Source organism: Oncorhynchus clarkii, chromosome 21 (genome assembly GCF_045791955.1).
Source record: "Oncorhynchus clarkii lewisi isolate Uvic-CL-2024 chromosome 21, UVic_Ocla_1.0, whole genome shotgun sequence".
NCBI classification, from domain to species: domain Eukaryota; kingdom Metazoa; phylum Chordata; class Actinopteri; order Salmoniformes; family Salmonidae; genus Oncorhynchus; species Oncorhynchus clarkii.
The window spans coordinates 35,187,779-35,213,045 of record NC_092167.1 but is presented as its reverse complement, the minus strand read 5'-3'; the positions used below and the strand labels follow the sequence as shown (position 1 = coordinate 35,213,045).

Here is a 25,267-nt window from a genome sequence, read left to right as displayed (position 1 = left end):
AGCAGAAGTTCACCATGGGTCATGGGATAAGCTGAAAGTCATGAGGCTTATTTCTTAGGATACTTTACTTTATTCTGACCCATTTCATAATTGCTTAAACTGACATTTACCTCTACATCACTGTGACAGAGGTGAAATTACAGTACATTAACACATTGAAATGGAATACCATACATTCAAATATGCCCTATTTATGGGCCTAGCACATTTGAATGAGAGCATTTTTCAGGGGGGACAAATAATAGTTCCCTTTTGTATTGTCTTATTGGCACTGATTACACCTCTGTTGGGGAAATAATCATTCAATATGTTTACCTATACAAAAAATGCACAAACATAGGGATATACTAGTACCCCCTCAGTCTCCTTCCATCTTACAATGTCGACTCTGACCACCACATCAGGGATGTGTTCAGGGGCACCAAAAGGAAGAAAACATCCTGAAGTTGGGCAAAAATGAGTGGAGTGTTCAATTAAAAGGAAACGGTGCTGTTCGGAAACGACCAGTTGAATAATGGGGTTCGGTTGTGGGTTCAAAATGCACCGCTGCCCTTAAAATACATTACCAATCGGAGCAAACGTACCTCAAAGTCTTGTTTAAGAACGTTGAACGTTTTGGGGAAACGTGTCGTTCAGTACAAACCATTACGCAACATAGAAAATGTTATATTGAACTGAAAGCACCCCTGGACTTGCCCTATAAGAAACTGTAGTTTTTGAAAGTTTTTCGTTGCAAAGCGTTTTGCTACGGTGTGCTGTGCACTAAAGAATATGACCCTTGTCACTCTTCCTCTGAGGACTCTCCTGAAACGGGAGTGGCTGGCCTGGTGCTTCTGCCCGGTCTTCTTTGGACCTCAGACAGAGTCTGGACATGGAGACGCCTCAGAGACTTCATCTCTTCTACGACTGAGAGAGAGAAAGAAAGAGTGAGGAGATTAAGAAAGGAAGGCCATTTGCCATACATATACAGCCCAACAGTGCCACCTAGCAACTATAGACTAGAGCAACACTCATCATAATAATTATGTTCATGAATATTATTGGTTGGATAATAAATACAAATGTAGCCCAGGCATCTTAAGCCATTTATAAACACTTGGCATTGCAGGTCAACACATTCATAATTGGATGTTTTGATTCTGTGTTGAAAATGTTCACTAAACCCCAGCACCATAGGCCTATTCTAGTCTTGACGATTTGATACTGGGTACAGAAATAGATACGTTTCCAGGAAGTTTTATTTAATTATGACTTACCTTTGTCGTAGTGCAGCTCATCCCGGTTGCCATAGACAGCGTAGGTTTCCAGAAAGTTAAGCAGAGCCCCAGAGACCAGGAAGCGCTCTGGGAGAGGAAGGCTTTTCAGGTAGCGCATGTCCAGGGCAAAGGGGTTGGAGGGAGATGGAACGGTGCACAGACACACCAGCTCACTCACTACATCCCATACCCGTATTCCTATAGGAAGAGCAACAGGGAAAAGGAGGATAGCTGATCAGCCAAGTATGTGATGCAGTGTTTCAGATGGATTATTGTTATGGTGGGGTGCAAACTAGAAAAACATAAATATAAACGTTCTAAACCTTGTGATCCCCAGTCCGTGATGGCCTTGAGTTTCATGGGCGTGTCCTTGACCATCGAATCAGTGCCTCCAATGTTGACCAGGCGCTCGTGATTGGACCTTATCCAGGCGTACGGGCGACCATACTTGGCGTAGCCAGCCAATAGGAAAAGAGTGCAATTCACTTCCTGAAAAGATGAGCGAGGGTCAGAATAAAACTGATTTATTTACAACTCAACGTGAATGAAACGCAATGATGACTATACTCACAGGCACTGCTATCTCCCTCTCACTGGGGGAGGCTGGTAGGAGATGGGCCTCACTGCTGCCCCTGTGGAAAAAGATAGATAAATGATTCTGTGTGTGTGCATGTGGGCATGAATCTATGCATGTTGTGTGTGTTTCATAATTGCATGTGTGTATTTGTGTGTGTACTTTAATACTCGCAAAACATAACCCCTCACTTGTGGGCATGGTGGTTGGGCCCATGTGATGAGTGCTGCTGCTTCCTTGGCATGCTTTGTGGCCCCTGAGGGCCTTGATGAGGCCCCTGGTGGTCCCCGGGCAGGGGGGAGCTGGCGTCACTAGCCAGGCTGTAAGTGCTACTGGTGCTGCTGGATGAGGAACTGCTACTGAAGGAGGACGCTGCCGACACCATGAACCCAGGGGAACGCCAACCCTGAGGGGCAGACCAGGGTCTTGTTCAGTAGAGCACACAGTAGCAAAAGTTTTTGGAACAGGGAATGGAAATCAGTGTTCTAATTGGTCAAGTTAAAGTAGAATTTCACTCTCTTTTAAAACGTTTTATCCCTACTGTCCTGGAATAAAAGATTAACAGTAATTATAGACCAGGTATTCCCAAACTGGGGGTACGCCAAATAAAAAATTGATTCACATAAAAAAATAAAAATATTGTTAATAATAATAATTCTTCATAGTACATTTATATTTTCCAACTCAGCTATACATTTGGGTGCGTTTTTTTCTCTCGCCTGAGTAGCCTCATTTCACTGCCAAAAATAAATAAATTAAACCATCTAGTGTTCAGTCGAAATAACAACACAATGTCAAATAATTAACATCCAATCACATTAACCATTACTCTCTTGCAGAAAACCTTCACTCTTGCGCAGACATTTAGAAACGAAACATGACCATTTGAAAAATAAGCCACAGTAGTTTTTTGAGCAAGAATTAAGACAACTTTCGAGTAGTAAGACATGTATAAAAGCAACAGATACCATTAATAAGAAGGGGCTAGAAGCATCTTATATGGTGAGCTACTGAGTGGCGAGGACAGGCAAGCCCCATACTATTGTGGAGGACTTAATTCTTCGTGCTGCCGGGGATGTGGCTGAGACAATGCTGGGGGAAAAGGCCCAAAAAACGATACAGACAATGCCTCCATCAAACAACACTGTTTCACAATGCATCAGTGACTAGGCAGGAGATGTTTTGAAACAATTACTGCTTTGCATACAAGTCAATGAATTATATGCGTTACAGCTGGATGAGTCAACAGACGTGGTGGGCCTGGAACAGCCCCTGCTATATGTCCGTTACGTTTATGGGGGGGGTCAATTAAGGAAGACTTCCTCTTCTGCAAACTACTGGAAACCAGGACAACATGATAGGATATTTTTAAAGCAATGGACAGCTTTGTGACATCGAACGGACTGCAGCATCCACCGAGAGGCTCTTGCTGCCAAGGGAATGCTTGACAGCTTGAAAGACATTTTGGACACTACAGTGAAAATGGTTAACTTTGTTAAATCAAGGCCCCTGAACTCTCGTGTATTTTCTGAGCGACCATGTAACGCGTTTACAACATACAGAAATGCGCTGGGGCAAAGTATTGATACGTTTTTTAAAATTGAGAGATGAGCTTAACATTTTCTTTACTGACCATAATTTTCACATGTCTGATCGCTTACATGATGACACGACTGGCCTATCTGGGTGATGTTTTTTCTTCACCTGAATGATTTGAATCTAGGATTACAGGGACTCTTTGCAATTATATTCAATGTGCGGGACAAAATTGAGGCTATGATTAAGAAGTTGGAGCTCTTTTCTGTCTGTATTAGGACAACACACAGGAAAACACACAGGCCTTTCCATCATTGTATGATCTTTTGTGTGCAAATGAACTCAAGCTTACGGACAATGTAATGTGATATAGCGAAGCACCTGAGTGAACTGGGTGCGCAATTACGCTGGTACTTTCCTGAAACGGACGACACAATCAACTGGATTCGTTATCCTTTTCATACCCTGCCTCTAGTCTACTTACCAATATGTGAACAAGAGAGGCTCATCGAAATTGCAAGAAAGCGGTTTTGTGAACATTTGATTTAATCAGAATTCACAACCATTTCTGGATAGGGCTGCGCTCAGAGTTTCTTGCCTTGGCAAATCGCGCTGTTAAGACACTGATGCCCTTTGCAACCACGTACGTATGTGAGAGTGGTGGATACTCGGCCCTCACTAGCATGAAAACTAAATACAGGCAAAGACTGTGTGTGGAAAATAATTTAAGACTCTCCAATAAAGAATTATGTGCATCCTTTCAAGCACACCCTTCTTATTAACCTGTTGTGAGTTATTCACATGTTTTGATGAACAAATAAGGTTCTATATGTAAGATGGCTAAATAAAAAGCAAATTTATTGATTATTATTATATTATTATTTGTGCCCTGGTCCTATAAGAGCTCTTTGTCACTTCCCACGAGCCGGTTTGTGATAAAAACTCACACTCATTATTATGTTTAATAAATGCATCGTATAGTGTGTGTGTGTGGCAGGCTTACAATGATGGCAAAAAAAACAACATTTGAGAGTGCGCTGACCCTGGTGCTAGAGGGGGTACGCAGCTGGAGGTTGAATGTCTGAAGGGGTACGGGACTATATGAAGTTTGGGAACCACTCATATAGACTTAAAGGAATGGCTCATCATCGATTTCTGAATGTTTGAGAAAACAAGATAGGTGCAGTTAATTAGTGGAGTTAATTCAACACTAACCAGGTCTTCATTGACTACTGTCAGGAGTAGCTCCTCTCTCCCCCTCAGCCAAGGTTGAAAGTACCGGAAACCCTACATGGAGAGACACAAGATTATCCTGATGATAATATATGTTTTCTGACCTTTAAAATGATTATTATGTAGGTGTTCCGTAACTATCATGTATCTGGTTCTAGAACTCTAAGAACTAACCTGCAATGATCCCAATAAGGCCAGGTCTGTCAGAAAGTGCTGCAGTTTTTTCCTCTGTTCTCTCTCTCGCTTCTGCCACACACACACACTTTGTGAATTTCATATTTTAGCAAATGTGGTTTATCTGAAAGCAAGGACCTCAGTATGGTGCCTGGAAAATAAGATACCCCTTATCTCCTAGCAACACCTCAGCATCCTTGACAAGTATCCCACTATATGGTGCACAAACAATACATCCACTGCCATTCAGATGCATTGTTATGAATGCAAAGGAAATATAAATCAAATAATATCAACAACTGCATTTTAAAACTACATCATTGATTATATTTCATCTATGGGTGATTGAATACATAGGCTACAATAAACATTTAATTGTCAAATGATTCATTTCCGAAACAGAAATAGATTCCTTAGGCTGGTTACTTACACTGCCGCTGCTCATCTTGTTGTCTGTAAAAATCTAAACCCAGAACTGTGTATTTTAGCACGTTTGCACTGCGTTAATGTGCGCTGTCACACCTATACATAAAACGATTAAACTGCAAACGCATCATTCCTTCCCTCTTTTTCATCAATCTTAATTTAATGTATTCTGCATCAGAATCTTATGCGTCTTTCTGCGATACAATTATCTAACAAATGCATTTTCTTTTAAAACAGAAATCTACATTATAGATATTATTTCGGAAGATCCCTTGTTCTTCGATCTCATCTCTCGGGTGTTGTCTCACACGCAAGGGATCATCTGTATCTTCCCGTGTTACAGAGAAACGTAGGATAAATGCGTGATTAGGCATAATATGTGGACCTGTTGGGTAGGCGTACATACATTTAAGCCTAAAGTGATTTCAGAAATATGAGGGCCAATTAATGCATGGGGTTTGAATATTTCCTTGTAAATCTGTGTAAATTCTTCAATGTGCCTTGTTAATTGGTAGAGCCTATGACAGCAAACAGCTTTCTACCAATTAGGTGCGAACAGGTGTCAACAAAATAGTCAAAATGGCGCCAGTTATGAACAGCAAAACAATTGTAAGTTTGACTAATTGCACAAGAAAATAGAAAAAGATAAAGAAATAGAAATTAAATTATTTTTCACTTCATCTTCACACTATACCAGACATGACCATACATTGTTAAGTAAAAGTTTGGTCTCCCAAATACATGCTGGGGTGAGTTTTAAGAGTGGATGGTAGTGACTGTGAAGCTACTAGTATTTGGTCACAGTAATAGAATAGTTATTCCATATAAATATATACATTTTAATTCCTCACTTTTTCCCAGCATACTATTACTCTGTGCTACACTCAACAGTACACATACTCATGTACCAGTTGCTAAATTTGATTACATTTACAGTGCTGCTCTCACCCACCGGATTTAACGAGCTTATTCATGAACGACCGGACTGCTTCTCTTACTGAAAATGTCATATGATAGTGTCGACCCCTGTTGGCCATCTACAGCATAACCTTTCTTAGTATCAGTAGAGGAGAATTCAGTCAAGTGCTTTGTCTCTAGATTTGTCGGAGAGATGGAGACCTGCACACTGTCGAAAATGTGGACAAATCCAAAACTGACGCTCTAATGCCAAAACAAAGATATTTTATTAGGACAACATCCAATAGAAGATTCACAATAAAAGTGAATCTTAGATGCACTTAAATTATGCATGTATAGTACCAGTCAAAAGTTTGGACACCTACTCATTCAAGGGTTTTTCTTTATTTTTATTTTCTTACTATTCTACATTGTAGAATAATAGTGAAGATATCAAAACTATGAAATAACATGGAATCATGTAGTAACCAATAAAGTATTCTACAAATCTAAATATATTTTAGATTCTTCAAAGAAGCCACCCTTGCCTTGATGACATCTTTGCACACTCTTGGCATTCTCTCAACCAGCTTCACCTGGAATGCTTTTCCAACAGTCTTGAAGGAGTTCCCACATATGATGAGCACTTGTTGGCTGCTTTTCCTTCCCTCTTCGGTCCAACTCATCCCAAACCTTCTCAATTGGGTTGAGGTCGGGTGATTGTGGAGGCCAGATCATCTGATGCATCTGATGCAGCACTCCATCACTCTCCTATGTCAAATAGCACTTACACAGTCTGGAGGTGTGTTTTGGGTCATTGTCCTGTTGAAAAACAAATGATAGTCCCACTAACCGCAAACCAGATGTGATGCCGTATCGCTGCAGAATGCTGTGGTAGCCATGCTGGTTAAGTGTGGTTTGAATTCTAAATAGTTCATAGACGGTGTCACGAGCAAAGCACCCACACACATCACACCTTCTCTTCCATGCTTCACGGTGGGAACCACACATGCGGAGATCATCCGTTCAGCTACTCTGCGTCTCACAAAGACACTGCGGTTGGAACCAAAAATCTCAAACTTGGACTCATCAGACCAAAGGACAGATTTCCACCGGTCTAATGTCTATTGCTCGTGTTTCTTGGGTCAAGAAAGTCTCTTATTATTTGTGTCCTTTAGTTGTGGTTTTGCAGCAATTTGACTATGAGGGCCTGATACACACAGAATCCTCTGAACAGTTGATGTTGAGATGTGTCTGTTACTTGAACTCTGTGAAGCATTTATTTGGGCTGCAATTTCTGAGTCTGGTAACTCTAATGAACGTATCCTCTGCAACAGAGGTAGCTCTGGGTCTTCCTTTCCTGTGGCGGTCCTCATGAGAGCCAGTTTCATCATAGCGCTCAATGGTTTTTCCGACTACACTTGAAAAAACGTTCAAAGTTCTTGACATTTTCCGCATTGACTGACCTTCATGTCTTAAAGTAATGATGGAATGTCTTCTCTTTGCTTATTTGAGCTGTTCTTGCCATAATATGGTCTTTTACCAAATAGCGCTATCTTCTTTATACCAACCCTACCTTGTCACAACATAGCTGATTGGTTCAAATGCATTAAGAAGGAAAGAAATTCCACAAATTAACTTTTAACAAGGCACACCTGTTAATTGAAATATATTCCAGGTGACTACCTCATGAAGCTGGTTGAGAGAATGCCAAGAGTGTGCAAAGCTGTCATCAAGGCAAAGGGTGGCTACTTTGAAGAATCTAAAATATATTTTGATTTGTTTAACACTTTTTTGGTTAGTACATGATTCCATATATGTTATTTCATAGTTTTGATGACTTCACCATTATTCTTCAATGTAGAAAATAGTGCAAATAAATAGAACCCTTTGAATGAGTAGCTGTGTCCAAACGTTTGACTGGTACTGTATATCTGACAGGATTGGGAAATAACCCTGTCAGACAGGAAACACATGATGAAACTGTACAGAATCTCATATTGTTATTCATTCACCATGTTGTTCTTATTGTGGTTACATATGGTTAGACGGATGGAAACACCATAAACAAACAATCTGTGAAACACATGCCACTGTTGATCAGCCTTCTTGCTTTTATTACTGACTCATACCAAATACAACATGTTCTGTGTCAATGAGTTTATGGTAATGATTCCATCTGTCCTGTGTTAAAGGAACATTCCTTTAACACAATAATGTGTCTGTGTCTGGCTCCCTCTGCCTAATGATCAGATTTGACGTTGAAGGTGAAAGTGTAATGTTATTGGTTGAAAATAGTGATGGGTTCAGACATCATTCAATTAAATAACACGATTTTGCGTCCCCCTTAGAGTAAGCTAGGTGCACTGTGAATATTGACGTTCACTTCCTGTAAACCTCTGATGTCATCACACCACCATGGAGTCCACTTCCTGTCTGGTCAGCCTGCCACGTCGGCGATCTGATGTCATCAGACCACCATGGAGTCCACTTCCTGTCTGGTCAGCCTGCCACGTCAGCGACTAGGTTGACTTGATTGACCCATATTGGAATTTCCTTATTTTTTATTTTTTATTTATTTATTTTTGAATTTTTACCCCTTTTTCTACCCAATTTCGTGGTGTCCAATTGTTGTAGTAGCTACTATCTTGTCTCATCGCTACAACTCCCGTACGGGCTCGGGAGAGACGAAGCTTGAAAGTCATGCGTCCTCCGATACACAACCCAACCAAGCTGCACTGCTTCTTAACACAACGCGCATCCAACCCGGAAGCCAGCCGCACCAATGTGTTGGAGGAAACACCGTGCACCTGGCAACCTTGGTTAGCGCGCACTGCGCCTTGCCCGCCACAGGAGTCGCTGGTGCGCGACGAGACAAGGACATCCCTACCGACCAAGCCCTCCCTAACCCGGACGACACTAGGCCAATTGTGCGTTGCCCCATGGACCTCCCGGTCGCGGCCGGTTACGACAGAGCCTGGGCGCGAACCCAGAGTCTCTGATGGCACAGCTGGCGCTGCAGTACAGCGCCCTTAACCACTGCGCCACCCGGGAGGCCGGAATTTCCTTATTTGTGGTAATAAAATCGCGTTGGATTGATAAAGTCCTTTTCCAATTGTTTTGCACTAGGTTGGGGTGGAAAACTCACCTCATCCACTGATGTTGCACTTAACAATGAATCCCACTAAATCTATTTATTTTGATACGTTTTTTTGTGTGTAATCGACTGTATTCGGCAGTCAATTACAGAAATTCGGCTTGGCCCTAAGACCCTCACAAGCTTCTACAGATGCACCATGCACCATTGCAACTTCCGCAATTGCAGGGCTCTCCAGAGGGTGGTTTAGTCAGCGTAACGCATCACCAGGGGCACACTGCCTACCCTCCAAGACATCTACAGCACCCGATGTCACAGGAAGATCATCAAGGACCTCACCATCCGAGCCATGGCCTGTTCACCCTGCAACCATCTAGAAGGCAGAGACAGTACACTTGCATCAAAGCTGGGATCAAGAGACTGAAAAACAGCCATCTCCAGGCTATTAGACTGTTAAATAGTCACTACTAGCCCGGCCTCATCCCAGTACCCTGCCCTGAAACTTAGTGGCTGTTACTAGCCGGCTACCACCCGATACTCAACCATGCACCTTAGAGACTGCTGCCTTATGTACATAGTCATTGAACACTGGTCGCTTGAATAATGTTTACATACTGTTTTATCCACTTCATATGTATATACTGTATTCTAGTCAAGGCTCATCCTGTATAACTACTGCTGTAGTATATATTTGTATTCCGAACTCTGACATTGCTCGTTCAGATATTTCTTAATTTCTTTCTTTTTATTCTTTGGGTTTGAGTTTTTTGTATTGTTAGGTATTACTGCACTGTTGGAGCGCGGAACAAAAGCATTTCGCTGCACCTGCAATAACGTCTGCCAAATATATACATTTGACCAATTTTTTATTTTATTTTTATTTCACCTTTATTTAACCAGGTAGGCAAGTTGAGAACAAGTTCTCATTTACAATCGCGACCTGGCCAAGATAAAGCAAAGCAGTTCGACACATACAACAACACAGAGTTACACATGGAGTAAAACAAACATACAGTCAATAATACAGTAGAAAAATAAGTCTATATACAATGTGAGCAAATGAGGTGAGATAAGGGAGGTAAAGGCAAAAAAAGGCCATGGTGGCGAAGTAAATACAATATAGCAAGTAAAACACTGGAATGGTAGATTTGCAGTGGAAGACCTTAGAAAGACAGGGTAGGATAGATATAGGTCTTTGAAGAGGGGGATGGCCGCAGCTGCTTTCCAATCTATGGGAATCTCAGATGACACGAAATAGAGGTTGAACAGGCTAGTAATAGGGGTTGCAACAATTTCGGCAGATCATTTTTTAGAAAGAAAGGGTCCAGATTGTCAAGCCCGGCTGATTTGTAGGGGTCCAGATTTTGCAGCTCTTTCAGAACATCAGCTGACTGGATTTGGGAGAAGGAGAAATGGGGAAGGCTTGGGCGAATTGCTGTGGGGGGTGCAGTGCTGTAGACCGGGGTAGGGGTAGCCAGGTGGAAAGCATGGCCAGCCGTAGAAAAATGCTTATTGAAATTCTCAATTATAGTGGATTTATCAGTGGTGACAGAGTTTCCTATCCTCAGTGCAGTGGGCAGCTGAGGATAGGTGTGTTGTGTTGCAGGAAGCAAATTTCTGCTTGAAAAAGCTAGCCTCGGCTTTTCTAACTGCCTGTGTATATTGGTTTCTAACTTCCCTGAAAAGTTGCATATCACGGGGCTGTTCGATGCTAATGCAGAACGCCATAGGATGTTTTGTGTTGGTTAAGGGCAGTCAGGTCTGGGGAGAACCAAGGGCTATATCTGTTCCTGGTTCAAAATTTCTTGAATGGGGCATGCTTATTTAAGATGGTGAGGATAGCTTTTTTTTAAATAACCAGGCATCCTCTACTGACGGGATGAGGTCAATACCCGGGCCAGCTCGGATACCCGGGCCAGTTAGAAAGGCCTGAAGTGTTTCAGGGAGCGTTTGACAGTGATGAGTGGAGGTCGTTTGACCGCTGACCCATTATGGATGCAGGCAATGAGGCAGTGATCGCTGAGATCGTGGTTGAAAACAGCAGAGGTGTATTTAGAGGGCAAGTTGGTTAGGATGATATCTATGAGGGTGCCCGTGTTTACGGCTTTGGGGTGGTACCTGGTAGGTTCATTGAACATTTGTGTGAGATTGAGGACATCAAGCTTAGATTATAGGATGGCTGGGGTGTTAAGCATGTCCCAGTTTAGGTCACCTAGCAGCACGAGCTCTGAAGATAGATGGGGGGCAATCAGTTAACATATGGTGTCCAGAGCACAGCTGGTGGCAGAGGGTGGTCTATAGCAGGCGGCAAAAGTGAGAGACTTGTTTTTAGAAAGGTGGATTTTTAATAGTAGAAGTTCAAATTGTTTGGGTACAGACCTGGATAGTAGGACAGAACTCTGCAGGCTATCTCTGCAGTAGATTGCAACACCACCCCCTTTGGTCGTTCTATCTTGTCTGAAAATGTTGTAGTTAGGGATGGAGATTTCAGAGTTTTTGGTGGTCTTCCTAAGCCAGGATTCAGACACGACTAGGACATCTGGGTTGGCAGAGTGTGCTAAAGCAGTGAATAGAACAAACTTAGGGAGGAGGCTTCTAATGTTAACATGCATGAAACCAAGGCTATTACGGTTACAGAAGCCATCAAAAGAAAGCGCCTGGGGAATAGGAGTGGAGCTAGGCACTGCAGGGCCTGGATTCACCTCTACATCACCAGAGGAACAGAGGAGGAGTAGGATAAGGGTACGGCTAAAAGCTATGAGAATTGGTCGTCTAGGACGTCTGGAACAGAGAGTAAAAAGAGCAGGTTTCTGGGGCCGATAAAATAGCTTCAAGGTATAATGTACAGACAAAGGTTTGGTAGGATGTGAATACAGTGGGGGTAAACCTAGGTATTGAGTGATGATGAGAGAGATATTGTCTCCACAAACATTGAAACCAGGTGATGTCATCGCATGTGTGGGTGGTGGAACTGAAAGGTTGGATAAGGTATAATGAGCAGGGCTAGAGGCTCTACAGTGAAATAAGCCAATAAACACTAACCAGAACAGCAATGGACAGGGCATATTGACATTAAGGAGAGGCATGCTTAGCCGAGTGATCATAAGGGTCCAGTGAGTAGTGAGGTTGGTTGGGGTCACGGCGATTCAGACAGCTAGCTGGGCCATGGGTAGCAAGCTGGCAGAGGTCTATTTTTAGCCACCTCGTGCGTTTCCGTCGGTAGATTAGTGGGGTTCCGTGTGGTAGAGGGGACCATTCCAATTGGAAAATAGATGTAGTTATAGTGACCCAAGAAAATTGTCCGATAGATAGCAGCCAACAATAAGCGGGTCGCAGATGGGCGTTCAGGTTACGTCACAACGTTGGATAACTCCCTCGGGCAGATAACGTCGGTAGTCCAGTCGTGAAGAAATCAATAACACCTGATTTATTTAATAGTATCTCTTTGTGTGTCTGGGGGACTCAGATTTCAGTCCAAGGTGGTGGCTGATGACCCGGCAGGTAGATAGGAGGGACGTAGCGGTACCCCAATGTTCTCCCCAGTGTCCCTAGGGTAGCCAGGAGCTCATCTGTGAGGAGAACTACACCGAGGTGATTTACAGGACCATCAGACCACAATATCATATTTACCTTTATCTAACTAGGCAAGTCAGTTAAGAACATATTCTTATTTTCAATGACAGCCTAGGAACAGTGTGTTAACTGCCTTGTTCATGGGCAGACAACATATACCTTATCAGATCGGGGATTTGATCTCCGCTCTAACCACTAACCACTAACTCCGCTCTAACCCAACTCCTCATCCCTCTCCTACACCATCAAGGTCAGAGGTTACTTCTATGTAGGCATGGGGTTTATGGTGCTCAGTTTGTGTGTGCTTTAATGTATATGGTTAGAGATGGAGTAACTCTGTTTTTTGCCTCTTGGCAGGATCTATGCACAAACAGGACAAATGGGTGGAGCTGGAAGTGGTTTTAATGCCACATTCCTGTACCCACATCAAGGGAAGGTCCTTGCCATTGATGCCACAACGGTCTGCTCTATTAGCCAGTCCATGTTTTCTGTCTAAGTGCTAGTTTTGACTGGGGTCCTATCTGCCATGCCTTCTTTTGAAAATCTCCTTTATCCCTACCTCTCTTTCCTCCTCTCCTCCATCTATCCCGCCCTCTCTCAACTCCACCAGATGAGGCGAAAGTGGTTGGGCCCCACCTGCTCTGGCCTGTCCCCCATGTCCTCTACCCCCTGGGCGGTTCAGGGACATGGGCATGAGGATAGGGGTGGAGACGCTTGCCCTGAGTGAGTGTGTGATCAATGAGAGGGGGCATGATGATGGAGGTCAGCGTTCCCTTTGGAGCCGAGGCAACACACGTTAAGGTGCACGCGTGCGGGCGCGCACACACACACACTTTGTGAGTTTCATATTTTGTCAAATGTTGTTAATATGAAAACAAGGAAAATGGTGATGTGGCGCCACCTATTGACTGTAGCTATGAAACTCACCTACAATACCCTCACTACACGTTTGAGGGGGCATCCAACTGTTGGATTGCATGTGATATGTAGGCTTTGGAAACTTGTCTTAACCAGCCTTAATGTGGATCTTTTAATCTGTAATTAATTCAAGTGATTCCTAATCTCAATCTCATTAAAGCCCCACAGATCTTGGTACACCCTTTGTTGGATTAATTAAGAATGAATTTGTGAATCAGAGAGTATATAAGCATTTGCATTTGAGTATTTTTAGAGCTTAAACATACCATTAGGGAAAAGTTATTTGATAAATATATTTAAAACGTAAATAATATTTCTTTACATCTAAGTCAATGCAGAGGATGCTTTCATTATGAAAACCTCCCCTTTCTCGCTCGCTGCATCCCCTTGTAGGAACTGAGTATGCAGGGTGGAGGTGAGTGTGGTGAACATACACACAGAGTGGAGGACAGCCTTATCCAGCTCTGCACCTTTCCTGTCAAGGGGCTGCTGCGTAACACACACACACGTGTGGTATACTATTGAAAATTATGATCGAAGTGACCTCATTCAAACACTGTTGAAACCGATCCTTGAACTCTTGACTTCCAGTGTGCTTACCAGGATGATGATAATGACTGACAGGTACGATCCTGCCCACCCAACCAAACTGCACCACCATATTTGACTACAGCTGTGTCCCTAAAGAGATGAACAGCCCTATTCAACTTCTCCCTGGATTACTGTGTTACCACAGCAACCTGAGTGTGTGCTAGAAGGTTATTATAGTTGTGTGTTTTTATATTCGTTCTTATTTCTAGTCGTTTTAAGATTTAAAAAAAAAAAAGATTTTGTTCAGTTAGTTTTCAGATCCGCTTTACTCGTTTTTATTTAGTTTAAGTATTTTAAAAACATATTTCGTTTTAAGATTTTTATTTGAAATTCAGTTTAGTTCAGTTAGTTTTCAAATCCACTTTGCTAGTTTTTATGTAGTTTACCTTTTATAAAACATTTATCATTCGTTTTTATATTATTCAGTTTCAATTTAAGTGTTAGTGTTAGGTAAATCAAATCAAATGTATTTATATAGCCCTTCTTACATCAGCTGATATCTCAAAGTGCTGTACAGAAACCCAGCCTAAAACCCCAAACAGCAAGCAATGCAGGTGTAGAAGCACGGTGGCTAGGAAAAACTCCCTAGAAAGGACTAAACCTAGGACAAAACCTTGAGAGGAACCAGGCTATGAGGGGTGGTCAGTCCTCTTATGGCTGTGCCGAGTGGAGATTATAACAGAACATGGCCAAAAAGTTCAAATGTTCATAAATGACCAGCATGGTCAAATAATAATAATCACAGTAGTTGTCGAGGGTGCAGCAAGTCAGCACCTCAGGAGTAAATGTCAGTTGGCTTTTCATAGGAGATCATTAAGAGTATCTCTACCGCTCCTGCTGTCTCTAGAGAGCTGAAAACAGCAGGTCTGGGACAGGTAGCACGTCTGGTGAACAGGTCAGGGTTCCAAAGCCGCAGGCAGAACAGTTGAAACTGGAGCAGCAGCACGGCCAGGTGGACTGGGGACAGCAAGGAGTCATCATGCCAGGTAGTCCTGAGGCATGGTCCTAGGGCTCAGGTCCTCCGAGAGAGAGAAAGAAATAGAAAGAGAGAATTAGAGAGAGCATACTTAAATTCACACAGGACACCAGATAAGAGGAGAAGTACTCCAGATATAACAAACTGACCCTAGCCCCCCGACACATAAACTACTGCAGCATAAATACTGGAGGCTGAGACAGGAGGGGTCAGGAGACACTGTGGCCCCATACGATGATACCCCTGGACAGGGCCAAACAGGAAGGATATAACCCTACCCACTTTGCCAAAGCACAGCCCTCACACCACTAGAGGGATATCTTCAACCACCAACTTACCATCCTGAGACAAGGCCAAGTATAGCCCACAAAGATCGCCACGGCACAACCCAAGGGGGGGGGGGGGCGCCAACCCAGACAGGAAGATCACGTCAGTGACTCAACCCACTCAAGTGACGCACCCCTCCTAGGGACGGCATGAAAGAGCACCAGTAAGCCAGTGACTCAGCCCCTGTAATAGGGTTAGAGGCAGAGAATCCCAGTGGAGAGAGGGGAACCGGCCAGGCAGAGACTGCAAGGGCGGTTCGTTGCTCCAGAGCCTTTCCGTTCACCTTCACACTCCTGGGCCAGACTACACTCAATTATATGACCCACTAAAGAAATGAGTCTTCAGTAAAGACTTAAAGGTTGAGACCGAGTCTGCGTCTCTCACATGGGTAGGCAGACCATTCCATAAAAATGGAGCTCTGTAGGAGAAAAACCTGCCTCCAGCTGTTTGCTTAGAAATTCTAAGGACAATTAGGAGGCCTGCGTCTTGTGACCGTAGCGTACGTGTAGGAATGTACGGCAGGACCAAATTGGAAAGATAGGTAGGAGCAAGCCCATGTACAGAAAGAAGCCTTCTTTCCACTGTGGGGCACTAATGCATAAGGTGATGGGACAGGTCAAATTTTAGGTTTAAAGGTAGACTCAGTGAGATGGGTCAATTATAGATGGGTCAATTTCAGCAACAACCAGGAGCATTGAAGTGCGAGGTTAAACATGATACTCAAATTTTCCCTATACGCATCACGAGGTTGCTACAACCTAGCCTATGAATTAATGTTTACAACGTAAGTGTACGCAGGTTGAGAGACAAATTTGAGGCGACAGACAGTGACACTTGGACAGACAGTGACATTCAATACCAGCTTGCACACTCTTGTCTGCATCTAGCTGATCTAGGGTGTAATCATTAGTCCAACAGTTGCAAACAAGAGTTTCTATTGGACAAATTTATGTATCTTTATCCCTGTTTTGTTCCGTTTGCTTCCGGCTTTCGTTTAAGAAACGTTTTCAACAGAATCAGTGGAATGAATACACACCTGATCATATGTAAACACATTTCACTTTCATAGCAACCACGTTGAATTCCTTCTATTCGCTCTCCTTTCAATTTGTCCTTTCCCTTGTGGACTTCAATGCACAACACATCAGCTGTATGTGACCAGGCAAAAAAGCCTTTCCAAACCAAACCGCTACACACAGCCTACATCATTGTCATCATATTAGCTAAAGTAACGTCATAGTCAGCATAGCTAATAGAACTAATGAGTTAGTAAACCCGCTACAATCATGGAGTAACGTTAATGTGCAGTCAGTAAGCAGTTACACCGGTGGGGCCTGATGGAAATAAATTAGTAATACCAAAAGCTTACCTTGACTTGGAAAAGTTCCAGTGTTGTGTTGGATAGTCATAGGCAGCTAGCTAACATAGCATCCCTCTGTTTGAGCAGGGTGTTTCAGTAGGCTAAACTAGCTAGCTGCATTTTCTAGCTAGTAAGTGAAACTGAAAGTGAAAAAAATGAAAAAGCTCTCTCTATTTCTCTCTCTTGCTTCTCCTTAATTTTGGAAGAAATGTATTTGTTCAAAACTGTTCAACTATTGTCTTTCTCTCTCTTTGAGTCAACTACTCACCACATTGTATACACTGCAATGCTCGCTAGCTGTAGCTTATGCTTTTAGTACTAGATTCATTCTCTGATTCTTTGATTGGGTGGACAACATGTCAGTTCATGCTGCAAGAGCTCCGATAGGCTGGAGGATATCCTCTGGAAGTTGTCATAGTTACTCTGTAAGTCTATGGAAGGGGGTGAGAACAATGAGCCTCCTAGGTTTTGTAATGAAGTCAATGTACCCAGAGGAGGACGGAAGCTAGCTGTCCTCCTGCTACTCCATGGCGGTACCCTACAGAGTGCTGTTGAGGCTACTGTAGACATTCTTTTCAAAATAGTGTGTTGTAGTCAATTGTTTGGTGATGTGATTATATTTAGTATAGTTTTATCTAAAAGTGATAACTTTTTTCATTTTTATGAAATTCACAGAGGAGGATGGTCCTCCCCTTTCTCCTTTGAGGAGCCTTCACTGCTGCCTAGCTAGTTTTATCGTTTCTTCATTTATTCCAATAAATGTCAGAATTCCCAAAAATTTGTTTTAAGAATCTAGCTATGTTTTATAGGTTCCTCACTACGAGACAGACAATTTTCCAACGTTAAAATCAATGTCTATTTTTTAGCAAGCTTCACACTTTTTTCTGACGTGCCGAAATTGCAGTTTTGTTCACTAAATTCGACACTTCGTGGCCACCAGAGTTTGATGTGGCTACAGTTCGCATTGAATTGTGGGTCATATCAACCCCGCAAGTGACCAAAGTTGTTCACTCGCTAAATCGAAGGCCGAGGCAGGCAACGTAAGTGAATTGGACCTCCACTTAAGATGACAATCAAACTGCATCCGGTTTCGACAGAGATTCCCCCGAGGGAAAGTGGCTAGCGCGAGCTGAGGGGGTAAAAATTATGTGTTTGTACTGGAGCCTCTGTGTGACTGTGAGAGCAAAGTCTTGCATAAATGCGCATGTCAATGGGTGCGTTCGAGAGGATCCCTTTTGTCAAGTCTGTGACCATCGTTGGTCACTGCCTTTCAAAGTGTGGTGCATTCTGGAAATAACAATGGTGTGATCAAAGGTCATGAAGTTTTGACTGCAGTTGACTACAAGTTCCTGTAGTTGCTTTTCACCAACTTCATTCTGCAGCCATCGCCTGCATTGTTGGAGGCTTTATTGTCAACCAATCATTACGGTGTTTTTGATGGACCCACGTGAACGTGACCAAAGACATGACTGAAACAGGAACCAATTTGTTGTGATTTATGTGTACAGTAGATATATACAAATACATGTGATATTTGAGGCTCTCTCACTAATTGATTGTAAAATGTGTACACAATTTTATATTATGATTTCAGTTTGTGAGTGTGTGATATGGGGGTTGGATACATGTTTGTTTCAAACTTTCTAAAGAAAACATTTTATAAACCGTGGCAACACTGCCATGTTGATCTGAGCCTTGCTGTTGGAAAACCACATTAGTGTCTAACTGTTGTCAGTCGCAAATGCACCTCCCCCGAATTCACTCCTTGACTTTGGTCTACAGTCGGTTGCTTTCCCACTCGAACGCACCCAATATCTGTGGTGCTGCTCATGGCAACTTCATCTCACTTAGTCTACCTTTCCATTATAAAGTAAATCTTCCTTTGGAGCTTGAAAATCCCATTGAAAAAGCTGTTCGACTTTACCCCCCCCCCCCCCCCCATCCCCCCAGTCATTTTTTCACACGTCAACAAAGTGATTCCCCAAAGTCAAGGATTTATCTGTACCAAGAACATGAAATGATATGTATACATATAAATGGCAGGCTATGGAGATGGAAAACATGTCCTAAGAAGGGGGAATGAGAGGAGATGAGGAGAGGAATCCACATTAGACTATTGAGATGCACCCTTAGGCGCTGGTAAACTGCCCAACCATGTGACCCAATTATCAAATGAATTACCTGCACATTAACTCCAGAAAGCTTGTAATTGGTCAAGCAAAGCACCACTCCTATATACAAGTGCCAGGTAGAGAATGTGCCACTCATCAACTGCCAGGATACTGTCAGCGTGCAGGTGTAGTTTACTAGCTGTTCCTGGCTAGGGTTAGACACTTCTACTGATTAGTGGCAATGGCTTTCGGGTGTTGGTTGGGGTAAGTTTGGTGGTGGGCATAAATGTTTTGATATAAGTGTTTTGACACTGGCACACTTTGTTGACCTGTGCAAATGTTTTTCTTACAGAGTATTTGTACTCCTGTCTGTATGGCCTAGTGTAAGATGTTCTGACCTTCCAAGAGGTAAGACACTTAAATTGAGTCAGATTAGCCTTTATACAAGCTATAGAACACTGGTATGACTTGTTGGTCAGAATCGTATAGCTTCCACCCTTCAGATTCTCACCTTGTGTGTCTTTTTTTTATAGGGGCCGTTGAGACTGCATGCCGGGATCGATACCTGTTGGTAACAACCCAACTCTCATTTGCTGGGAACGAACCTCGCTTTGAAGCGGTTGGTAAGTAGGCTTTTAACCTTAATTCTGATGTAAAATGGGCCTGAAATCAGGTTTGGTAAGCTCATGAACTTGGCGTCTTAACATGTCTTGGCCAGGGTTTGGTAGCTGGTGCTGACTGCACGACTGCAGTATATTGCAGTCTCTCACTGTGCTGTTGGACCACTTAGGAAGAAATACAATTTCAACTTAATGACATTCAAATGATTTGGCCCGATCCTCTTCCCCATCTAGATGCTGATGGCGTTCACCCCATCACTAAGCAGTATGGGTCAGAGTGTGGCTACATGTTCAGTATCCTCCCTCTGCCTGGCCATGCTGAACTCAGAGCCTCCTACTTCTCCTGCCACACTGACAACCAGGTTCATATCACCACACATGATGATCTTCTCAAAGCTAGAAGGGTTTTTAAACACTTTTTTGCAAATCTTAAAGTTGAAGGTCTTGTTTTTGTATCTTAGGACGATGAGGTGTTCACTTTTAGCTTTAACTTGATCACAATTGATGTGAATGGAGTGGAAGCCACCTACTCTGTGAATGCAACCTGCTTCCTCCCTCTACCCTGGTCCCCCAGAGAAGTCAGCTGTGAGGAGAACTATATGGAGGTACTAATATGTGGCTCTAGACTGCATCCAGGGTTATATTTGTGCTGATGCTGGCTTAGACTATCCTTAACCTTTTTATAGGAGTATGGTCTGTTATATTCCCCTGTAGGTGTCGGTGAGGGGTGAAGTGTCTGGTCTACCTGGTACAAAAGCAGATGACTGGACTGCTGCCCTTGCTAAAGTAAGCTAAAGGCTATTTGGCAAATTCTCAATTAGATGCGCTCCACCAGTTTGTCCCCAATACCACCATGCATGCCCTGTCTCTTGTTCCCCATCAGGCCCACAGCTCTGCCACGTCTACCTGGCAGGTGATGTTCCAGCAGGAGGGGCAGCAGCTGACTCCCATGTCCCCTTCAGAGGCTCGGGAGCTGGGCTACGTGTTCTACCTCACCCAGGGGAGGCTAGTGTTCCGTTCACCCTACACGCCAGGTTCTGTCATGGGGTCTGTCACCATGGTGAGGATTTAAATGGATGCAGTTATCTTGGGTATGTGTCAATGCTGGCACAAGGCTTTCCCATCTCAAATTACATGAAATGCCTTGATGGGTAGGGTCTTGCTTTCCTGTAGGATCTCTTAAAATATAACTTGTTTAGGCTGGATTTATTTACATAGCTCTTCAGTTGTCTTCATACTGTATTGTTGGCAGGTACCAAATCATTATCTAATTCCAGGTGAATGGTACGTTGGTTGAGGTGGTCTATCCGATACTGGTCTCCAGGCAAAGATGGGTGGTCATCATGGTGAACTTGGTGGTTGCTTGCAGCACTGGTAAGTTTCAGTGACTTATCAGCCCTGACCATTCAAGGTTCAAAGGGCTGGATGGGCCAAGCATTAGTGATGGTGCAATCTAGTGACTATTTTCACCTGCACCTGATCACTAAACCAGGAAGTGTTCATCAGTCTTAATTTTTCTATGTATAACCGCTTTCCAGATGAAGGAATGTATGATGGGGCGGGGCTGGTCTGGCAGACCCCCACTCTGCTCTCCCCGCTGGTCTCTGGGTTAGAGAGCAGCAATATCTCAATGGGGGTGGATGGTCAGCTTCTGGATGAGGCCAACACAGCAGCACGAGGCTACAGCTTGGACATCAGTGACACCACTGTCCAGATCAGCATCCCCTTCAACGCTGCCGGAGGATACAGAAAAGTCAGTAGCATACTAGGCCGGCATCTGACCTTTCACATGCAGATGTTTACCTTGTATTCTGATGCAGAGAAGCTGCAAATGGCGTCAGTCACTCATGTCCTCTGTACACCTTGAATATTCTACTTTGTACCATATAACCTAATGGCAGATGCTTCATAACGGTTTCAACTCTTCCAGAGCTTTGTGATGGCCAACATGTACCATGAGTTCTATGTGGTCCGTCTCTACTATGAACAAATCTTCATGGATGACAGTGGTGTGGAGACCAGACTCCGCCTCCACAGGCCCATGAACACACCCCTTCTGATCCAGCACCTCTCCATCATTAACCGTAAGGAGTTCTACTTGCCAATCCGAAGTGCATCTCTTAGCTCCATGGTCATGATTGATAATGACCCTGTGGTCCTTCTCCCACCACAGAAACAGTCCTTGAGGATCGTGTGTTTACTGTTTACCTGGGGAACCTCTCCTACGATGTTGACCTGGTGGCTGTGAAGCTCAATGGTCACAACTTCACCATACTAGAGGCGACTAAAAGTGGCCTTGTCATAACCATGGTCCCCCAGCCCAATAGTACCCTACATGCCTACATTCTCAGGGTGCCATTTGATGCCGTTATTCACAAGCTGGTAATGATGCAATGATATTAGCTACTGTGGTCTCGGCATTTCCTCAACATTGGAGAAGCGGGGGTTCCTGACCTGAACTTTCTCCAATGGTTTTAAGAGGTGACTTGAAGGCTTTTGTACTGTTTCTTAATTGGTGTTGTGTTCCTGTCCATAGTACCCTACAGAGGGGCTTCTCGAATACTTGTTGGACATCAACTACACGTTGGTCATCCTGCCTCAGGCGGAGCCGTACTTCTACCTGGCCTCAGTCGTGGCTCAGTTCAATGATGTCTGTAAGTTGACTTCAACCTTCAACTATAAGACCTGGGCTGCACGATGGTATGATGACGCAGCCCAGTAACCAACCACTCTACACTTCCCCATGTTTACCCCTAACGTCATGTCACTACTGACTAAACTGTTTGTTTCTTCTCAGTTCCTCCAGTCTTCAAAGGCGTCTGCAAAGAGAAAAGCATCCGTTTCCAGATGGACCATAAGCCATTTGACTACCTGTGGGAGGTGGGTGTTGGCCCCTACATTCTGACCACAAATCTGGCAGCCAAGCGGGGCTACATTATGCGGAATGACAGCAAGAGTCTGACCCTGGAAGTGCCCCTCTTCTCTGTTGGCTACACTTATAAGGTGAGATGCTCATTGGTCAAGTGCTTAAACTGACTCGTCGTTGGATCAAGTAGGAGTTATAATTATTTAAAATGTACCTGCTCTTTTCTTCCTAGGACATCAATTTGAAGCAGTTCCGTGGCACTTTTGAAATTCTCTCAAGAGCTCCGAAGACCTTGGAGGTCAAGAGCTCCTTGGCCAAAGCGTGTCTCTTCCAGACTACTGAGATCATAGGTAACTACTAGTTGGTCAGATATTAACCTGCAGCGTTGCTTGCTTTTGCCTGGTGACTCTTTTTATAGGGTTGATCAGCACTAACAGGCCTTCCTCTCTCCAGTGTGTTCCACTGAAGGTGTGATGACAGTGGTGTCTGTGATTTTGGCCATCCCTGGATCTGAACCCAGCGGATCCTCCCTCCTGGACTCCACCTGCAGGCCTCAAGAGATGGATGACACCAGGGTTCTCTTTAGCTTTAGACTTGACACCTGTGGAACCAGGGTCCAGGTATAGCACTGTCCAACCCATAGAATTAGAGTCATAAATGCAACCAGGCTCTACGAGTGATCGTTATTTGAAATGGAAGTTCCAGCATGCTTCCATCTTAACTAACAACTAAAATCTAGCTCAATTTTGGTCAGCTGTGGGTTTTAGTTCTGGGTCCAGTTCTGGGGTTTCGGTTTGAGTCCTTACCAAAGGACTTGGCTGAAACCCCTTAATTTAACCTGTTAACTTAAATTATTTAAGCACCACCTTTTCCCCATATCCTAATCTGGCCAAATTATTTGAACACCAGAATATCCTGAATGTACAGAGACGGTCCAAGTGATTAGTGTGCCTTAACTCGGTGTTCACAACTTTATTCTAGGGCCCCTGGTACTTAAAAAAAATATTTTTAAAAACTCAAGTGCTACACAGTTGATTCAAAGCTTGCGTAGTTGGTATTTGAATCTGTAATGCCAGGGCAAAGTATGTGCCCCAGGACTGAGTTTTGGGGAAACCCTGGTTTAACTTAGGAACTTTCACCATACAGGCCAATTACTTAGTTTAAGTATTAATATTAATTTGTCTTGATTTCTCATGAGGGCTAACAAAAGAACTGTTTAGACATGGCTTTCAACAGGTTAATGGTTGAATTAATAAATTCAGGTTTGTTTTTACCTCTTGTGTTGCAGTTTGATTACCAGCACCTTACCTATGAAAATGAGATCACCGTTGAGCATACAAGCCAATCAGTGGAAGCACCAGTCTCAACCAGGTATTCTACCTTTGTGTACATGACTTCACTAATAATATACTGTCTCATTGGTTGAAACAAAGTACAATAAATATTCATCAGTCATTAACTCTCACTAAAGGCACTCGTAGCTTTAATATATACTTATGTTCAATTGTTCTCTCGTTAGGGTGACTGTGCGGTGTGTCTATCCACTGAGTGGCCTTTACAAGCTGTTTGCGTATCGGCGGTTTGAAGCAGACTCGCCAGGATTTGGCACCATCTTGACTAGAGTCCCTGTAAAGTAAGTGTTCAATACTTGGTGTCATGCATCTGAAAAGTGGTGAAATTTACTCCTTACTGTCCACACATTATTTCAGCCTACCCATTATACCGTCAACCTCAAACAGGAGTGACCCCTGGGAGAAATGCCTGGCAGCTTAAGGCTAAACTGGCAAATTAACCTTTAGGCCCACACCAGTCACGCAACACAATTTTATGACGACTAGTATGGTGTTACATTTCAAACTGAGCTAACTTTTTCTTCCTCTCTCTGTAGGAACTAATGAAGTGACAATGCTGCTAAGAGTATTGAGTGTAAATGTCTTAATAAATATATCTTGCAAATCTCTGTAGCTTGTCCTGATGTGGCTTCATTCAGTTTGGGGGTTATACCCCAAGTGAATTCTAATTGGGTAACACTTTAAAGCCCTGTTAACATTGGCACTTCTGAAGTCAACCCAGGGTGGGATTAACTCAAATGTTATTTCCATTGCCTCCAGAAATTAGATTGCCATGATGCTACTGTAGGTAGACAATGTGATAAGCTGGAGTCACTAATGTAGCTAGCAAGATGTTGACTGGAGTAATTTACCATGTTCTAACTTTACCCCAAATTCCTGCTATGCGGCATGACTGATCCATCTATTTAGCTTGCTAATGTTCACTAACTAAATGGTTAGTGTTGCTAGCTTAATTCCTTGCTTGCCATGGCATTGGCCACCTAGCAAACCAGACAGATTTGATATGCTCTGGCTAGTTTTCAACATGACCTAGCAGGAATTTGTTAGTGTTCAAATACTGGAGAGTTGAGACCAAATCACGGACGCTGGACAGAGTGGATTTCAGTTGTAACAAAAGACAGTTTTAATGAGTCAGAGATATCTTGTCCCGCAGTTTTACGTGCACGGACCTAGTTCACATAACTCGGCAAGGAGCCAGGTGAAAAAGAGACCTATACAATGGTTACATACATTTTTATACATAGAATAAAGTAGGTGGAGTCTTGTATCGGTCTTCTTGACTGGTCGGAGGGTTGGAGGCGGGCCTTGCTCTAGCCAGAGCGGGCCCCATTGGTGCACAGCAAAAGTTCTTTGCTCTTGGGACCGGCCAGTTAGAGGGAG

At 43.3% G+C, this 25,267-nt stretch overlaps 2 protein-coding genes across 2 annotated transcripts; one reads left to right on the top strand and one right to left on the bottom strand.

Moving 5' to 3' along the window:
* Positions 1–50: 50 nt before the first annotated feature.
* On the bottom strand, positions 51–5,315 carry LOC139379437 (uncharacterized). Its single transcript, XM_071122248.1, has 8 exons — positions 5,204–5,315; positions 4,774–4,845; positions 4,582–4,653; positions 2,022–2,236; positions 1,828–1,888; positions 1,580–1,745; positions 1,257–1,454; positions 51–906 (listed from the first exon to the last, which is right to left on the bottom strand). The coding sequence occupies exons 1-8, from the start codon at positions 5,216–5,218 to the stop codon at positions 782–784; spliced, it is 924 nt and encodes a 307-aa protein (XP_070978349.1). The 5' UTR covers positions 5,219–5,315; the 3' UTR covers positions 51–781.
* An 8,137-nt stretch (positions 5,316–13,452) lies between these two features.
* Positions 13,453–24,458, top strand: LOC139379214 (uncharacterized). The gene is made up of 17 exons (XM_071122025.1): positions 13,453–13,528; positions 19,583–19,672; positions 19,904–20,031; positions 20,131–20,274; positions 20,384–20,455; positions 20,553–20,729; positions 20,947–21,043; positions 21,208–21,422; positions 21,600–21,753; positions 21,843–22,051; positions 22,206–22,323; positions 22,467–22,672; positions 22,768–22,885; positions 22,989–23,155; positions 23,824–23,906; positions 24,055–24,168; positions 24,424–24,458. Exons 1-17 carry the CDS (start codon positions 13,453–13,455, stop codon positions 24,428–24,430), a joined length of 2,175 nt encoding a protein of 724 aa, XP_070978126.1. The 3' UTR covers positions 24,431–24,458.
* The last annotated feature ends 809 nt before the right edge of the window (positions 24,459–25,267 follow it).